The sequence below is a fragment of the Netta rufina genome (genome assembly GCF_964035555.1).
Source record: "Netta rufina genome assembly, chromosome: Z".
NCBI classification, from domain to species: domain Eukaryota; kingdom Metazoa; phylum Chordata; class Aves; order Anseriformes; family Anatidae; genus Netta; species Netta rufina.
The window spans coordinates 25,879,030-25,895,011 of record NC_140126.1 but is presented as its reverse complement, the minus strand read 5'-3'; the positions used below and the strand labels follow the sequence as shown (position 1 = coordinate 25,895,011).

Here is a 15,982-nt window from a genome sequence, read left to right as displayed (position 1 = left end):
GTGACTGTGAGGGTCATGAATGCCTTAATATACTTCTTTGTGGAGTTCTCAACCCATTTGAACAGTGTTGTGACAAAAATGAGTGAGTTGTGCAACCAAGTCAAAAGTAGATTCATTTCAGAAAAAGATTTAAACTCTTGAAGTGCTTACAGTATTTGTCCTGGTACTGCTAATCCTGCTTTGAGAAGTAGTCCAAACACAGGGAAGCTGCTAGAAATGTGAATAATCTAATTATGTATTTCCAACTGTGATGAGAATTTGGTAGACATCCAGTAACTTCCATATCATGACCTATTTTAACTTCTACATATTGATGTCTTTTAATGTAGGGGATCTTGTAGACTACCTAAATCAAGACACAGAGTACACAGAGCATTCTGCAGTTAGTCCTACTTGCCATCTACCTCTGTAATCATCCTTTGCTATTGTGTTAACAGCCATCAGCTTTGAGTCATGGCTGCAGTTACTATGAACATACTGTGGCCTTTCAAAGTCCAGAATGCTACTTTACTCAACCCAACTCAAATTCCTCTCCTCAGGCCTCTGAGGAATGTTGGATCCCAGCTATAACTCTCTCCTGCGAGAAAAACGTGTGTGCTTTGCCACAGCAGACCTACTGTAAGGGAAACAGTTGGAATGCATGCTTGCAGTCCCCATGCTTTTCTGGACAGCTGGTGGTAGAAGTGATGGAATGGCTTTCAGTGCTTTGTAGCTGTGGGATTTGGTACAACTCAAGGCATGGTGGTGTTCCTCCAGCCTCCTTGGGTTCTCTCTTCCTTTCTGCAGAGAATGCTGTAGTTATGACTTGGCTATCCCTCAGCTGAGGACTGCTCTTGCACCAAGTCTTCAAATAGTTTTTTTCTGATGTTTATCCATGATGTCTGGTCTTTAGCCCATGTACTTCAGCATGTCTGAAACATGCATAATTTATTAAATCCCCTTTAGAACATTCCTTTTTGTATTTGGAGAAGTTTGCAAACTCCTTGTGTTGATCCTCTGTTTCATTATCCTCTGAAGATGCTCAATTCCAGTCACTTCTGTTGCACAAAACAATATACATTCTGTGGCTTCCTCATGGGTTCATGGATGGGAGATGAATATACACCTGCCTTTTTTTTTTTTTTTTTTTTTTTTTTTTTTTTTTTTTTAGGAAGCCTTGGTTATGGATCCCAGTCTAAGTCCAATGGAAAAGGCAGCTGCAACAACCTAGTAGTCACCAGCAGTCCCATGACAGTTCAGCGCCTAGGACCTGTTTCACCTCCTGCTAATCAAGTTTCAACAGCATGCAACCAGATCAGCCCTACCCTACAGAGGTCTATGGATGCTTCCAGCCTGAGTGTTCCTTCATCAGATACAAGGTCCTGAGTTAGCTTTTTTCTTTTCAGTACTTAATAAAGAGGCCTTTTCAATTCTCTTGCCATTTAAATGCAACCTTTCTGATAATTACAATGGTCTAAATGATGCTTTGTTATGCCATGACAAATTTAATTTGATATAATTTAATTCATGTCAGCTGTAATCACAGTGGTATAGATCATTCATATCAAGGGTAAAATGTAGCTAGAAATTTTCTATGCTTGATAGAGTTTTTTCTGTTCTATAAAGATTTTTAGAATCACTTAGCCATATTTTTGCACGGAAAAAAATAAACCAGGAACAGGAAATGCCGGAAATAGTCCAAATGTGACATCTTCATGGGTAGTTATGTGTTTTAAGTGTAATAGTACTAAGAATATTATGCTGGTGCCTGGCAAGTAATAATGTCAGACAAAAAAAAAAATCACAATGCTTTGCTAATGCTTCTCGCTCTTTATCAACTGCTATTTCTTTCAAATTGTTTAAATGGTTAACACAAGTTAATAAGATCAATTGTTCCCTATCTGCAATGAGCTAGCAGTTAACTGCATCTGTTAGGCTTTTCTATTTTAAACTGTTCCAGTAACTTTTGAGATTATAGCTATGAGCAGTATAGAAAAACATGAATGAAGGGAAAACAGTTGTTTAGACAACCTCCATACAGGTGCAGTAAGCACATCCCTGGATGTTAGTTAAGCACAGTGTGTAAAAATATTACAGGATATTACGTGGGAAGGTACATACCCACTTCTGTAGACGTGGCTTGTGCAATAATTGCCTACTCAGCTGAAATGTAACCATTTCTATTCACAAAAGGCCACAAGAGCCTTTACTCTCCAAACAATTTACATTTTACTACATCACCTTATTGCAAGACAAGGAACCATCTTGAAATAATTAAAACTGCTATTATGTCAATGGAAGAAAATCTTGCGATAGTCTGCTACAAGATACTTTGGGACATGTTGGACTTGGTGATTCTTATGGGTCCCCTTCAGCTCAGGATATTCTGTTGTGTTCTATTTCTGTTGCTTCACTTGTGAAAACTAAGTTCTTTAGGACAATTTATAAGATTAATTATGCTACCTATATAAACATGTCAGGGAAAACCATTCGCTGCTAAACTGGTGACAAAGGACAAATCCAGAGACATGCCTTTGTGACAGAGTAGAAACAATAGAATGAAAATATCATTAGGCAATTATTACCTATTTAACAAGTCTTAGGTATACCTGTAGGGTTTGTTATTTTTATGCGAACGTATGGTTGCGTGTACTATGTCAGTACTGTGTTATACATTTTTGTTTTTATTTAAAATAAACATTTACTAAGGGTGATCTGAAGTTGAAACTGGCAGAATCCAACCTGTAGTGTTCCTGGAGTGTCTTTTAATGATTTATCAATGAAGACTTTATAAAATCAGTTTGTTACCCAAAGAATGTCCATCTCAGCAATTTTCCCCTCAATTTAGAGCAGAACGAGTTTCAAGTTATATTTTAATTAACAGATTGTGGAGACACTCTTATTTTATTTTATTATTTTATTTTATTTTATTTTATTTTATTTTATTTTATTTTATTTTATTTTATTTTATTTTATTGCTTCAGCATTAAACTGAATTTGCCTAAAGTAGTTGTCCAAGTTAACTTCATAAACCTTCATGAGCTGAGTGACTGCCTCCTCTTCATTGTGGCTTTTAGGACGCAACATGAACTGTATTCTGACAGTTCAATCCAGAACAGCTTGTTGGCTGAATTGACCCAGACTAAAATGTCTTATATTGATTTTTACTGATGTGGGGTGTGAAGTTGGCTAAACCACAGTTTTCCTGCAGACATCATCAAATTTTGGGATATAGACCAAGAGAAATAAAACCTTTCTCCCAACTTCTCTGAGAGTTTCCCGAAAAACTTTTCAGAGGAGTCAGTTATGCTTCTTAAAACCAAATATAATACTGCCACTTACTGAGATGCAATTGAGAGAAGGACCTAGGAAAGAAAAAAGTGTTCTTGGCTAGTAAAACAGAAGAGCAGGCAGAAAGGTTGGGAAACATAGTTTTCAGTCTTCTGTATTTTTGTCTAAGATTATGAGTTATACTTGACACTGTGACCTGTGTACACGGAGGCAGAATAGAGTGACAGCTGGAATATCTTCTAAATATTCATAAAAGTCTGGTCCAAACTCACAGCTGGTTTAGATTAAAGTAAGCAAGCATGCCAATTAATTGCATCTGAGAATCTGGCATGGTGTTATAGTTGGTCCTTCATTTTCATATTAAGTAAATTTATTTTTCCCCAGAAAACTTCTTAGTCATGGTGTGGGCTGGGTTTTAATGAATTTTTCTCTGTTTTGATAGCTGGAATCTTTGTTACTTTTGAACGTAGAGGCTTAAGTGAAAACTAAACTTCTTCAGATTATCTGGCTCTTACTTATTATCTATGTTAAATACTTGTCGAACTTTTAAAATCCTTTGAAATGCAGTTTCTCTCCAGCTTCACTGACAGGTGTGTTCCCTTGTGTTAGGCACTGGTAGCTTTTTGAATGAGGCTGGTCCTAATCAACATCTGATTAAAATTCTTGACATTAAAAAATAGACTTGTTACATTGATTCATGACTTTTCCTACTTATAAGAAGGAAAATGAAATCTAAACGATCAAGCTGGCAAAAGAAAGCCATCATTCTTATAATTTCCAGTTATAAGTGTTTATAGCATAGTGTGGAAAAATCAAACCTTACTTTTCTTATTCTGTTGAGGACTGGGTCTATAGCGGGGTCACAGCATACTAGCATAATTTAACTGCCTTATAATGAACAGTGCTTTAACAAAGCCCATTGATAACAAAACCAACAACCTGATTTTTTTTTTTTCCTGCAAATAATTACCCATTTAGATGTAAATCTTACACAAGATTGACCTGATACAGCTATGACATTTTTCTCATTTTTCTTAATCAAAATTGTATTCATTGTGTTAATTGCTCTTTTCTTTAACATTCTGTTTTGAAAGTAAATGCTATTTAAACCCCAGTGGAGTAACATAACCTCCATAACAGTACCCTGTACCAACATTCAGTTTGAACAGGATGTTTCTTAGTTATTCTTATACAGAAAATCAACCAACCATTACAAGAAAAAAAAAAATCTTGAGAAAATGATTTTAAACTTCTGGAAACTGCTGTAATACTAAGTAACAGGATAAAAAAAACCATCATGAAGCAAGTGCTCATGTGGATGAGCTGAATAAGATAACAAGGACGCCAGGATTTTTCAGCTTTAATCTGTGTGGCTGAAGTTGAATGTGGGAAGCTACATACACTTCTCTTTATTGAATGGCTGCAACTAATATTAGCATACATTTTGTCAATCTTACAAATATGATTGAAAAATAATCCACAGATCTCCAATGAAAAAAATTGTTTTACCAAACAGAATCATGGAAATTTGTTAAACATTAGCATATTCACTGGGGGTATCTCCAAAGCCATTGTTTAGGATCTGTTCTTGTTCTCTTGAATTAACTGATGTTGTTTTAAATGGGATTGAGATCCTCACTTTTGCCAGCTACCAATTCTTAAATTAGGTGGTTTCATGTATCTTCACAGAAGCTGCAGTCAATGCAGCTACAAGATGTGGTGCAGACATAATATGCAATTATGCACCTTAAGAGATCTCTCTCATGGATCCTTGTCTCCTGAAGCAGAGCCTGCAAGAAAACCTTGCAGAACTCAGTAGCAACTAGAGTATTATTTATCCTGAGTAGGTTCTAAACTTGCTTACCTATTAAGAAAAAGAAGCTAGTAAAAGAGGTGGAAATGCCTCCTTGAAGATGCTTGTTGTACGTATGTTGCAAGAAAGAGATGAGATTTGTTTATTTTCTTTATAGTGCATACTTTCTCTTCTACACATTTGAAATTTGTGGTAATATAAAAAATTATAAGTAAAAATATTATAAAGTTTAAAGAAGTAAAAACATTATAAATAACTGACTATAGGAGCGTACCATTATAAATAAGTATACATTATTCCTTGCCCACAAATTTATTTGAATTACTGCTTGTAAATATTTGATATACCGTTTAGTTAGAATTTCAAGAAATATTTTTATACATATAGTATTTAAAGTATCTATTACCACTTACTAACTTTATTTTGTTAAGTTAATTTGGCCTCCTGAAGTCTTCGTAGAATAGGAGAAACTATTGTGTACGTTGTTTATCATGTGAGAAGATGAGAAGCAGTGATTAAATAACTTATTTACCTTCAAAATGCATTTCAGGTTTAGAAGAGAAACCAGATTTTCTGTGTATGCCTTTGATCTCCGATTTAAATTCTGTGCTTCTACACTTCCAAAGTGTATTGTAAAAATCATAAATGCAAGAATTAACCCCCAAATTGCAGAGGTTTTTGTTGTTTGTGAGATCTCCATGTCTATCTAGATGCCAGGTTCTTTCTACTGTTAGAGCTCCTCACAAATACTAATTAATATAATAATGACACCACTGGCTCCACCGGCTGGCAAGAAATCCAAGGGTGCCAATATGCAGAATTGAAAAATAAAGGCATAAATCTACTTGTCCTTTACCCAGCATTTGCAGCTGTGAATCAGGGCACGTGGTGTCCTTGTATTTCCTTATTATACTTTTATGTGGATACCAATATTTTTAGGAGCTTATGATGTTTTTTAAGCTACCTGTAGGGTATTTGCAACCTAAACAAGTTTCTTAATCTTTCTATGAAAAACTGATAACAGCAGCAAGATTACACTTTTGTGAAAGAAAAATTGACTGCTGACTTAGAGGGAAATACATCATGAAACAAAAACTAAATGAACCCCTTCAATCAGTTCTTGTACATTATTAATTTGTTTGTTTTGTTAAGTTAGATATAATCTGTATAATCTTCAGCTATTTCTGTAAAGAATATTTGTATGCATTACAACTGGCCAAGTGAAAAAGGTTAAACATTTATTCTTTATTAATCATTTTTCTTCTCCCTCTTTGCTAGAAAAAAAAAATGAATAGTAATCTCAAATCAATGAGCTTCACACAAGGCAAGAGCATAATGCTTTAGCTTCAGAAGCCCAAGCCTCTTTACACCACGGCTGATGAAAAAATATCCTTTAATTTCTGCAGTTAAATTTCAAGAACCATTAGAGCAGCATTTCTTAAAATCTTAAGTGTCCTGGTTTCAGTTAGGACAGAGTTAATTTTCCTCCTAGTAGCTGATAAGGTGCTGTGTTTTGGCTTAGGATGAGAAGAGTGCCGATAATACACTGATGTTTTAATTGTTGCAGAGCCGTACTTACACCAAGCCAAGGACGTTTCAGCTTCTCACACTGTCCTGCCAGCTGGCAGGCTGGGGGAGCAGCAGGAGCTGGGAGGGGACAGACCCAGAACAGCTGACCCAAACTGGCCAAAGGGGTATTCCATACCATCTGATGTCATGCTAAACAATATATAGGGGTGGCTAGCCAGGGTGGGGGGGCTGGACTGCTCGGGGTTAGGCTGGGCATCGGTCAGCAGGTGGTGAGCAATTGCCTTGTACATCACTTGTGTTGTACACATTAGTAGTAGTAGTACTATCATCACCATCATCATTATTATTATTATTGTTATTATTATTTTTCTGTCTTAGAAAACTGTCTTTATCTCAACTCACAGGCTTCACTTTCCCGTTTCTCTCCCCCATCCCAGAGAGGGAGGGGGGAGGGTGAGCGAATGGCTGTGTGGTGTTTAGCTGCCGTCCGGGTTAAACCACAACACTTAAGTTAAAAGTTGGACTCTTAAGTATCTTTTTACATATTTTTTGCCTGTGTATGGCTCCTGGTGTATCAACTGAGAGTACTTGAAGTTAGAGATAAGTTTTTTCACATGTAACCTTCCTTTAGATGTATGTGTGTGTGAAGGTTGAAGAATCACTCTATAGCAGTATATACACATGAAATTTGAACTGCTAAAGTGTCTAACTGCTTACTCATTTTATTATGTCTTTGTTCCAGGTCACTCTTGTCATGTGAGTCTCTGGCCTCTACAACATCAAGCTTGTCAGAAAGTCAGTCCACTTTGAGCGTTAAGCAAGAGTGGTCGCATGGGTACAGGACACTTCCTTCTCTTTCTCCTGAACAAGGTTTACAAAATGGTAGTGAGTTGAGGGACTTACTAAATTTTTCACCTGCAACGTCTGTGTCCAGTAGCTGTGTATCTAACTCATTACCATCCTACTTATTTGGCTTAGAAAATAGCCATTCCTCTTACCTTAGTCCTCGCCATTCCTCTTCCCGGTCTCAATCTACCCGCTCCAAAAAGAGAGCACTCTCTCTTTCTCCTCTGTCTGATGGCATTGGGATTGACTTCAATACAATCATCCGTACATCCCCCACCTCTCTAGTGGCCTACATCAACAGCTCAAGGACATCACCAGCTAACATTTCCCCACAGCCTGAGGTTTATGGACATTTTTTGGGAGTTCGAGGAAGCTGTATACCCCAAAACTACTCTGTTCCAGCTACCCAGAAAGGTCTACTCATGGCTAATGGCAGTATCACCTTCCCAGAGTACACTGAGAATAGTGCTGGTGAATACCAGCGGATGCAGCAATTGGAGCAAGCCAGCCTGCAGACAGAAACCACAACTAACATGGTAATCCAGCACGGCATGCCTCCCATGGACAGCCAGACTGTGGGTGCCCTGAAAAATGAACAGCTGGATGAGTTCTCAGGCCATACAGTTGACATGCCTCCTCCACCCCCTCTGCCGCCACCTCCTCCACAAGGGCCTCCGCCACCATACCATGCTCATCAGCACCGACATGTGCCCAGCCTTCCTGGTCACATGCACCCTCTGCCTGTGCCTCCATCAGTCCCATGCCCACAGCTTGAAGAAGATGGGGAGCTGGATGATTTCAATGGCAAGCATGGCTGTCGCTGGATTGATTGCGATGCACTGTATGACCAGCAAGAGGAACTTGTGCGGCACATAGAGAAGATTCATATAGACCAGAGGAAGGGAGAAGATTTCACATGCTTCTGGGCAGGGTGCCCACGAAGGTTCAAGCCGTTTAATGCCAGGTATAAACTGCTGATTCACATGAGAGTCCACTCCGGAGAGAAGCCAAACAAATGCACAGTAAGTCTGAATTCCGCCTCCCTTACCAATTATAGACTATATATTACTCATGACAATATAGAGAAGTTGTAATTCTGTCTCTGTATCTAATGTTTCAAAGTAACATTCTGGATTTTTGTTGTTCTTGTTTGGTTGTTTGGTGGTGGGTTTTTTTTGGCTAGGCTGTGTGACTGCCTCATCTTTCTGTCTAGATAGAAAGGAAAGGTATTCTTTAATTTGATATGTAAAGACAGATAGGATTAAACAAAATTCTGTTTTCTAAATTTAGAAAGCCTTTAATATAGACTGCAGAAGTGGCATGGTAGACCTCCATAAATTGAAGCTTAAGTACCATCAGTCCCTGGAATATTATAACCATACAGGGGGAAAATGTGACGTAGAATAAATGACAAAGTGACGAATAAGTGACGAAGAATAAATGACGTAATCTATCTCAAAGTATTATTGCATGATGTTACTCTTTTTTGATTTGAGAAATTTTGGGGATTGTGTATAATGTAACCATGATAAACTGAAAAAAGTTTTTGCCTGAGAAAAGAGGCAATTGCTTGTTTCATTACTAACCAAAAACAGACCTGCAGCCCTATTGTCCTGAATACAGTGGGAAAAATACACATGACAATTTCTCTGCTCACATCTTCCAGTAGTGAAGATTCAACCCCCAAAGCCATGCTTTTCTTGTATCTTTTCTTAGGATCAATGCAAGCTTGTCCCTTGCATACATAATCAGACAGGGAGATGATCTAGCCAGTAAACCCTCCCATCAGCTTATGTTTGGACTCCAGTGAAGCATTTATAATCTAATTCAGATTCTTGATTTGTTTTACTTATAAGGTATATTTCGGATGACAATTAGCTTACCCACACTAAACGCTAGAGCCATCAGAAAACAGCCTAACCAGTACTGTTCCTAGTCCTCAGCATAACCTAAGAAAACAATGAACATATGTTTTCTAGAAAGAACTGCTGATTGTTACTCATTTGAAAAACATGGATTTGTTTATAAGTTGTGTAATATAAGTTGGTGCAAGGAGTCTGTTTTGGTGTTTGTCTAGTTAAATGTTTTTCTTACAATTTGTTACTTATTCTAGATGTTTGATTGTAGAATAGATAGAGGAAATTTGTTCTTTAAGTTTTTGGACTCTAAAGGGCTCAATATTCTTCAGGAAGAGGAGATATCTTCCCAGATTTAACTCTTGAATTTAAAACACTGGGCGGAGGAACTGTCACAACACTAGGAAGATTATCTTTCCTTTTTTTTTTACACTAGAGCCTGAATGCCTGAATTCTGTGCTCTCTGAATCTCTCTCTCTTTCTCTTTTGCTTTTTTTTTTTTTTTTTTTTTTTTTCCTTACATTTCGTTATATCCTCTTTTCTGCTCTTGGGATATGTTGGATCAGAATTTGCTGTTAACTTCAGTTTCTTGGGCACTTCTTGTCAGCTTTCCAGGGAAAGAAGGAGAGAGAAAAAATAATTGTTAGAAGTCAATAAAATAATTTTTTAAGGGAGTAGCACATGGAAAAAAAAAATCATACAGAGACAACAGTATAAAGAAAGAGGGCGAGAATGGTGAATTAACACTAAAAGAGTAAAGCAGTTACCCAGGGCATTTGCAATAGGATATCTGTGATGAAAGATCCAGTAAGTTTGGGAAAAACGTTGTGTTAGTAGCACTCTATACTCACTCTACACTCCCTGCCCTACCTGCTGAGAAAAGTTGCTTACATTGACTTCCTCATGTTTATGTCCTTATGTCCTTTATGTCTCTGTCCTTAGCTTTGAAGGAATCATCATTCATCGATGATAAATATGTTTATGAATAAAGTACTTAACATGATCCCATTTTTAGATGACTAATCCAAAAGTGTGTGCCAAGCCTTACCATGTCACAAAAAAAAAAAATTAGATGTCTATATTAGCTTCTTAGAAACAGGTTTCTCTCATATACAGTAATGACACTTCTTCATTTTACTGAACTTCAGCAATTAATGAGGGATACTGCCAAGTTTACACATTGAAAGTTGATACTTATCTTGTTTCATGTTTAGAAGTGTAACGAAGTAGAGAAATTTTAAGGGTGACTTGGCAACTCAAAATGTGGTTGTAAATCTGGAACATAGGACCACTTCCTTGGGACAAACATGCAGAACTGGCATTCATTAGTAGGCTTTGAGTGAAACAGCTTGCTTTACTATTGCACCAACACTGTAAATTTGGAAAACACATTAGACTTTCTAATGACAAGGGGCTACAGCCTGGAAGTCTATCAGTGTATGCAGGAAACTATACTAAAGTCAAGCTTCATACCTTTCTCACCAAGCAGTGAAATTTACAATCATATCAGTATAATTGGGGGTTTTAAGCTGAGATTTTAGGTGAGGTATTATGGAGAACACTTTGGGCAAGATGATCATGAAATGTGATTTTCGTAAGAACCAAAAATTATGCAAAAGAAATCTGAAGTTTCATAAAACCTGTATGAGTTAATGCACTAAAGTGATAAATCAAAACAATCCATTTATCCTCTTTATTTTTCCACCTGCAGTCTTTCTGTAATTTGTTTTCTGATTCCACGTGTAGGATGCTTCTTTCTCTAAAAACATTATAAAGTACAGGTATACCTTCATTGCAGCTTGCATACTGATAGCAGGCAATCTAGGACACCAATCGGGAAGAAAAATGACAAATATTGACTTATTACATGAACCAATCAGATTTACTACAGAGAGAATAGGAGAAGTCACAGGTCTTTGGTAAGAAATAGCTTAATATAATGTTTCAAGAACATCTAAAACTAAATGCAGCCAATAAAACTCATCACTTTAGTGACATCACACGCCAGTCATTGTCTGAACATCATGTGTGTTTGTTCCTAACATTTTGCAAAAGTTAGTTAATAAGTGTTGTTAATAACACTTCTTGTTAAGTGTATATTACAATAGGTCCTGGTTAGTGTATTTATCATACAGTACTTGTTTCCATGCAGCTGAAGGGTGAGAGAGCATTACTTGGTACTGTGTTGATTGTTTGACTATTTCATGGTTGCAGTGGATTGCTATTATAGTTCAACAAGCTCTGCAAGATTATAGTAATATAAGGCCAGGGTCACTTATAAATTGTGTTATTAAATGCCACTAAAGATTATGCAGAATCAGATGCATAACTAATTATAAACTGAACTTCAGAAAATCCTTTTATTCTCCTCTGTGATTGTTCTGTGATGACTAAATCATATGTTTGAAGAGAGATTTAAAGAATAGCTGTGACTGCAACACATCATGTACTTATAGTTAAAATTGCAGGTAGATATTTTTGTGACCTACACAGTTGTTTTGCCACATACAAACTAGCTCCTTTTTATCTATGTAATAAAAAATAGAATTGATAAATTATAGATAAAGGCTCTTTTCACTCTGTTATCTCTGGTTTTGGATGGGCCAGCTTTTTCAGTTCTGAGAGATGAGAGTGTTGTAGAATGAGTTGTAATCAGATAGCAGCACATGATGACCAGGATTTGATGATCCTGATCATCAGATAAAAACTTAAACTCAAGCATTCTCAAGTTCAAAAACTCAGAGCATACCTATCCCATTGCACGAATTATGTAACAGTGAAGATAGAAACTGTAAAAGTACACCTGCATACGAAGAAGACTTTGACCAAGGTAACTGGGGAGCAGAAGATCATTCTAAAACTAGATCTTCTGGATCGTTCTAGATCTAGATCTTCTAGATCTAAAAGATCATTCTTCAAGTCCAACTCCAGGAGTTGTATCCTTATGAGTCCCTTCCAACTCAGGGTATTCTATGATTCTATACCAGTCCTGACAATTTTGACTTTGTATTGATTTTTTTTTTTTTCTGTAAATCAAACTTCCCTCTCCCTCTCCCTCTCCCTCTCCCTCTCCCTCTCCCTCTCCCTCTCCCTCTCCCTCTCCCTCTCCCTCTCCCTCTCCCTCTCCCTCTCCCTCTCCCTCTCCCTCTCCCTCTCCCTCTCCCTCTCCCTCTCCCTCTCCCTCTCCCTCTCCCTCTCCCTCTCCCTCTCTTTCACCCAGTACACTTCTTCTGTGTACTCAGAAGATTCGTTGTCATTCTAAAATGTATGAATTTCTTAATCTGAAAAAAGAGTAAATTTCATAGAATCCCACATTTTATTTTGTATGGGAAGCCAAAGTGGGTGACTCTATATCGCAGTATATGGAAATTTGCAAAGTTGAATAGTACCTGCATGCAAGAAGCCTAATCTGAAGCTGCCTTTTTTGGAGTGGGAATTCATTATATTGGTGTTAACATGTCTTGAGATCCCTTAATGCTGATTAAAACACCTTCTGGGTTCTATTCCAATATACTGCAACTGGAATGGATTCTAGTTTCATTTCAGTAACCCGATTTGAAAACTAAAATATCTATTCAGGACATGATAACATACATTTAGTGTCAATTCCTAAATTATTTGTATAAAATTAGATATGAAATGTTTGAGTGTGGTATATTTATGTATTAGTCTATGTCTTAGTTTGTGGGATTGGGTTTAAGAAAGAAGTTAGGTAGATAAAAAGATAAGAAAAAGGTGAATGCAAAATTGATGTTGAAATGTAAGCAGTTAGTTCTCTAGTGGTTGAGATAAAATCTTCAGTGTTTGCCAGCATTTACCACAATGCTCTCTGAGCTTCCCTCAGATTTCCTCTGGATTAGAGAAAAAGAGAATTCCTGGTAGCTGTGGAAACTCTGCAATTGCAATTGGCAAATGCTGACCTTTTACTCCGGCTGCACCTGTGAGCTTATTTTCTACTCAGTGTTCCTTCTTTTATGGTGAATATTTTTCTACTTTTAAAATTCAGCTGCAATAAGTGGTACTTAATTAACTTTATGTCATGCTATGTAAACAGTAAACTTTAAATATTACTCTGGTGTAAATAGCAACAGCGCATTGTTAAAGACAATTTTCAGGCTCTCCCTTTGCATTTTCATTTAGATACACTAGGAATACTTCCCCTTTCAAGCTAAATTCAGTCTTTTTGCTTTTTATATGTTCTGAACAGCACAATGTGTCAGTATTTTGAAGTATGGGATAGCAATACTTATAGTGCACCTTTTCTTTTTATCACAGCTGCCTGATGTGATTTTAACCAATAAAATTGCTAGTATTTCTGCCGGGTTTAAGGTAATATCAATTTAACATCTGCTAAGTATCTGAGAATAACCCACGAGACATCAATTTAATAAGCACATGAAACAGAAGTTATGGTTAAAATAACAAGGAGCATAAAACTTCAAACGTGTATAATGATTATTTGAGGCAGAATTAAACATCTTGAGGTGAGAATGAGTATTTAGGTAGATATGCATGTACTATTTGAATAATATCTTTTAAGAAGGTGGTACTCAAGCTGAAATGTTAATTAAAATCAGAAATACATTCTGTGAAAAATGATGGGGATATTTTTCTATTTTCAGACTCTAGTAGTGTGCCTTCATATGCATGATGTGTTATTTGTGGCATGTACTATAGATTTTATGTACAGAGTATACCACTGTTTCTTGATTGTAAGAAAAGAATGTAACAAATCTCATACCTGAATAATGTTGGTAGGCACAGTTACTGGGACCTTTTCAGACACCCCACTGCTTGTAAGGTGCCCTCCAAATGCAGCATAGAGAAACTATGCAGAATAAATGCTGTGTGTCTGCCTTGTGGAACTCTGTTCAAGTCTTCAGAGGATGGAAACAATAAAAAAAAAAAATAATTTATTTTTCCTTGCATGTCTGCTGAAGAACCTTTCACCATACTAAAATAGTAGCAGCTGAGCACGCAGTGTTAAAAGAATAGTAATTTAAATGTTAGAAAAGTTAGAAAAGACAAAGCTTGGAGTTGTCAGTTTCACTAATTCAGTGAACTAACTGAAGCAGAAATACCATTAAAAAACAGAGATTTATTTATGGTGTGTAGACACAGAAAAGCTGCATTTGAATTTAGACACATAAAGTAAAGGCTTCCTAACTCTCGTAAGTTTTCACAGTCTCAGTAACCTTTTTTGGGTTATGATGCTTTAGCTAGTTAAAGGTAAAACAAATTATGATGAATTGTGGGTTTGCCTCCACAAACAACTCAAACCCATGTGATCACATCAAATGGCATCTGACCAAAGCTAATAAATCTTACCTCTTAGCAATGGTGCTATTGCAGTTTTAATATTATTCTTTCAGTATCAAATACATAATGTGTCCACAGTGCAAAGTGTAATGGTATGTGCTTTTGTTGTGACTGCTTAAGATGCCAAACTTCCACTTTGGTTCAGTGAGCGGCTGAAGGCTAATATTATCAAAAATACTGACCTTTAATAACAAAGCATCACTTTGTGTATTCAAAAATATAAAGCAAACTCCTTTCCACATGCAGATACAAGACACTAACACTAATAATTTTTCACTAACACAGACTGGTGTTAGTGAAAAATTATGGCCAGAGAGCTATATTTTATATTATAGAAACCTTTGTACACATATTGTACAAAGGTTTCTAGGTTATTAACTCTTTGTGTATGTGGATAGGCACAAAGGTTTATATTTTATTTATTTTCATTTTCTTGTAGCATGATTTTAATAGAATGTTTTTGAAATTTTTTTTTCATTGCTATGTCAAACCATAAAGAAATTAGAAACTAAAATTTTTGTCTCTTTGAAATGTGGAATCCAAACTCAAACATTTTGTGTCAGAAAATTTCAATGGCATAAATTTTATATGTTTTGTGTGTGCATGTGTGTTTTGTTTTGGTTTGGTTTTGGAGAACTAGATTTTTAGCTAGAAAATGATGTGAATTAGCTGAGTGTCTAATGCCAAGTTTGTGTGAAGTATTTGGAAACTGGATTACTCTTGAAACCATAAGATCTTTTTGCATAACTTTTACATTGTCTTCCAGATTTACTTTGCATTTTCACAAAACTCTGTTTGGTTGATGACTGGACCTGTCAGGAACAGAATAAATAAGTTAAGAGGCTTTCAATTTCTTGGTAGAAAAGCCTAACAATATCTGATAGGAAAATAAGAAATACAAGTTGTGATACAGTCACAATAGAAACAGACAGAGGCCATTCATGGAAAACATGATTCTAAAAAAAAAAAAAAAAAAAAAAAAAAAAAGGAAAAGGAGAAGGATAGATAGATAAATAGATAGATAGTTAATAGATCATACCGTGCATTGCAATGTTACTTCTTCAGAAAGGAAATGTGGTTTTAAAGAAAAGGTAAACACACTGTCAGCTTTTATTCAGGTGCTTGACATTGATTTCCTGAGGATTAGAGGTTTAATTAATGCTTCTTACACACTGTGAAGAACTTCTCAGACATCTAAGTCTGATGGCTTGTGTGTGAATATGGGCTTTTGAAACAAATGTTAAGAACTGCACATCACAGAACAGTGATTGGATTATTTGTACAGAGTAATTAGGAAATGGAAAAATGCCACATACTTTTTGATGCTCATATGTTTGCACTTGTTGAA

The 15,982-nt window shown here is 36.4% G+C and overlaps 1 protein-coding gene across 1 annotated transcript in view; it reads left to right on the top strand.

Moving 5' to 3' along the window:
* The window catches only part of GLIS3 (GLIS family zinc finger 3), a gene marked incomplete at both ends in the record, with an annotated part of 168,037 nt that overhangs the window by 35,188 nt on the left and 116,867 nt on the right, over nucleotides 1-15,982 (top strand). The window contains 2 exons of the mRNA XM_084305150.1: nucleotides 1,151-1,358; nucleotides 7,356-8,481. Coding sequence (XP_084161276.1) covers nucleotides 1,151-1,358; nucleotides 7,356-8,481 — 1,334 coding nt within the window. The remainder of the gene's footprint in view (nucleotides 1-1,150; nucleotides 1,359-7,355; nucleotides 8,482-15,982) is intronic.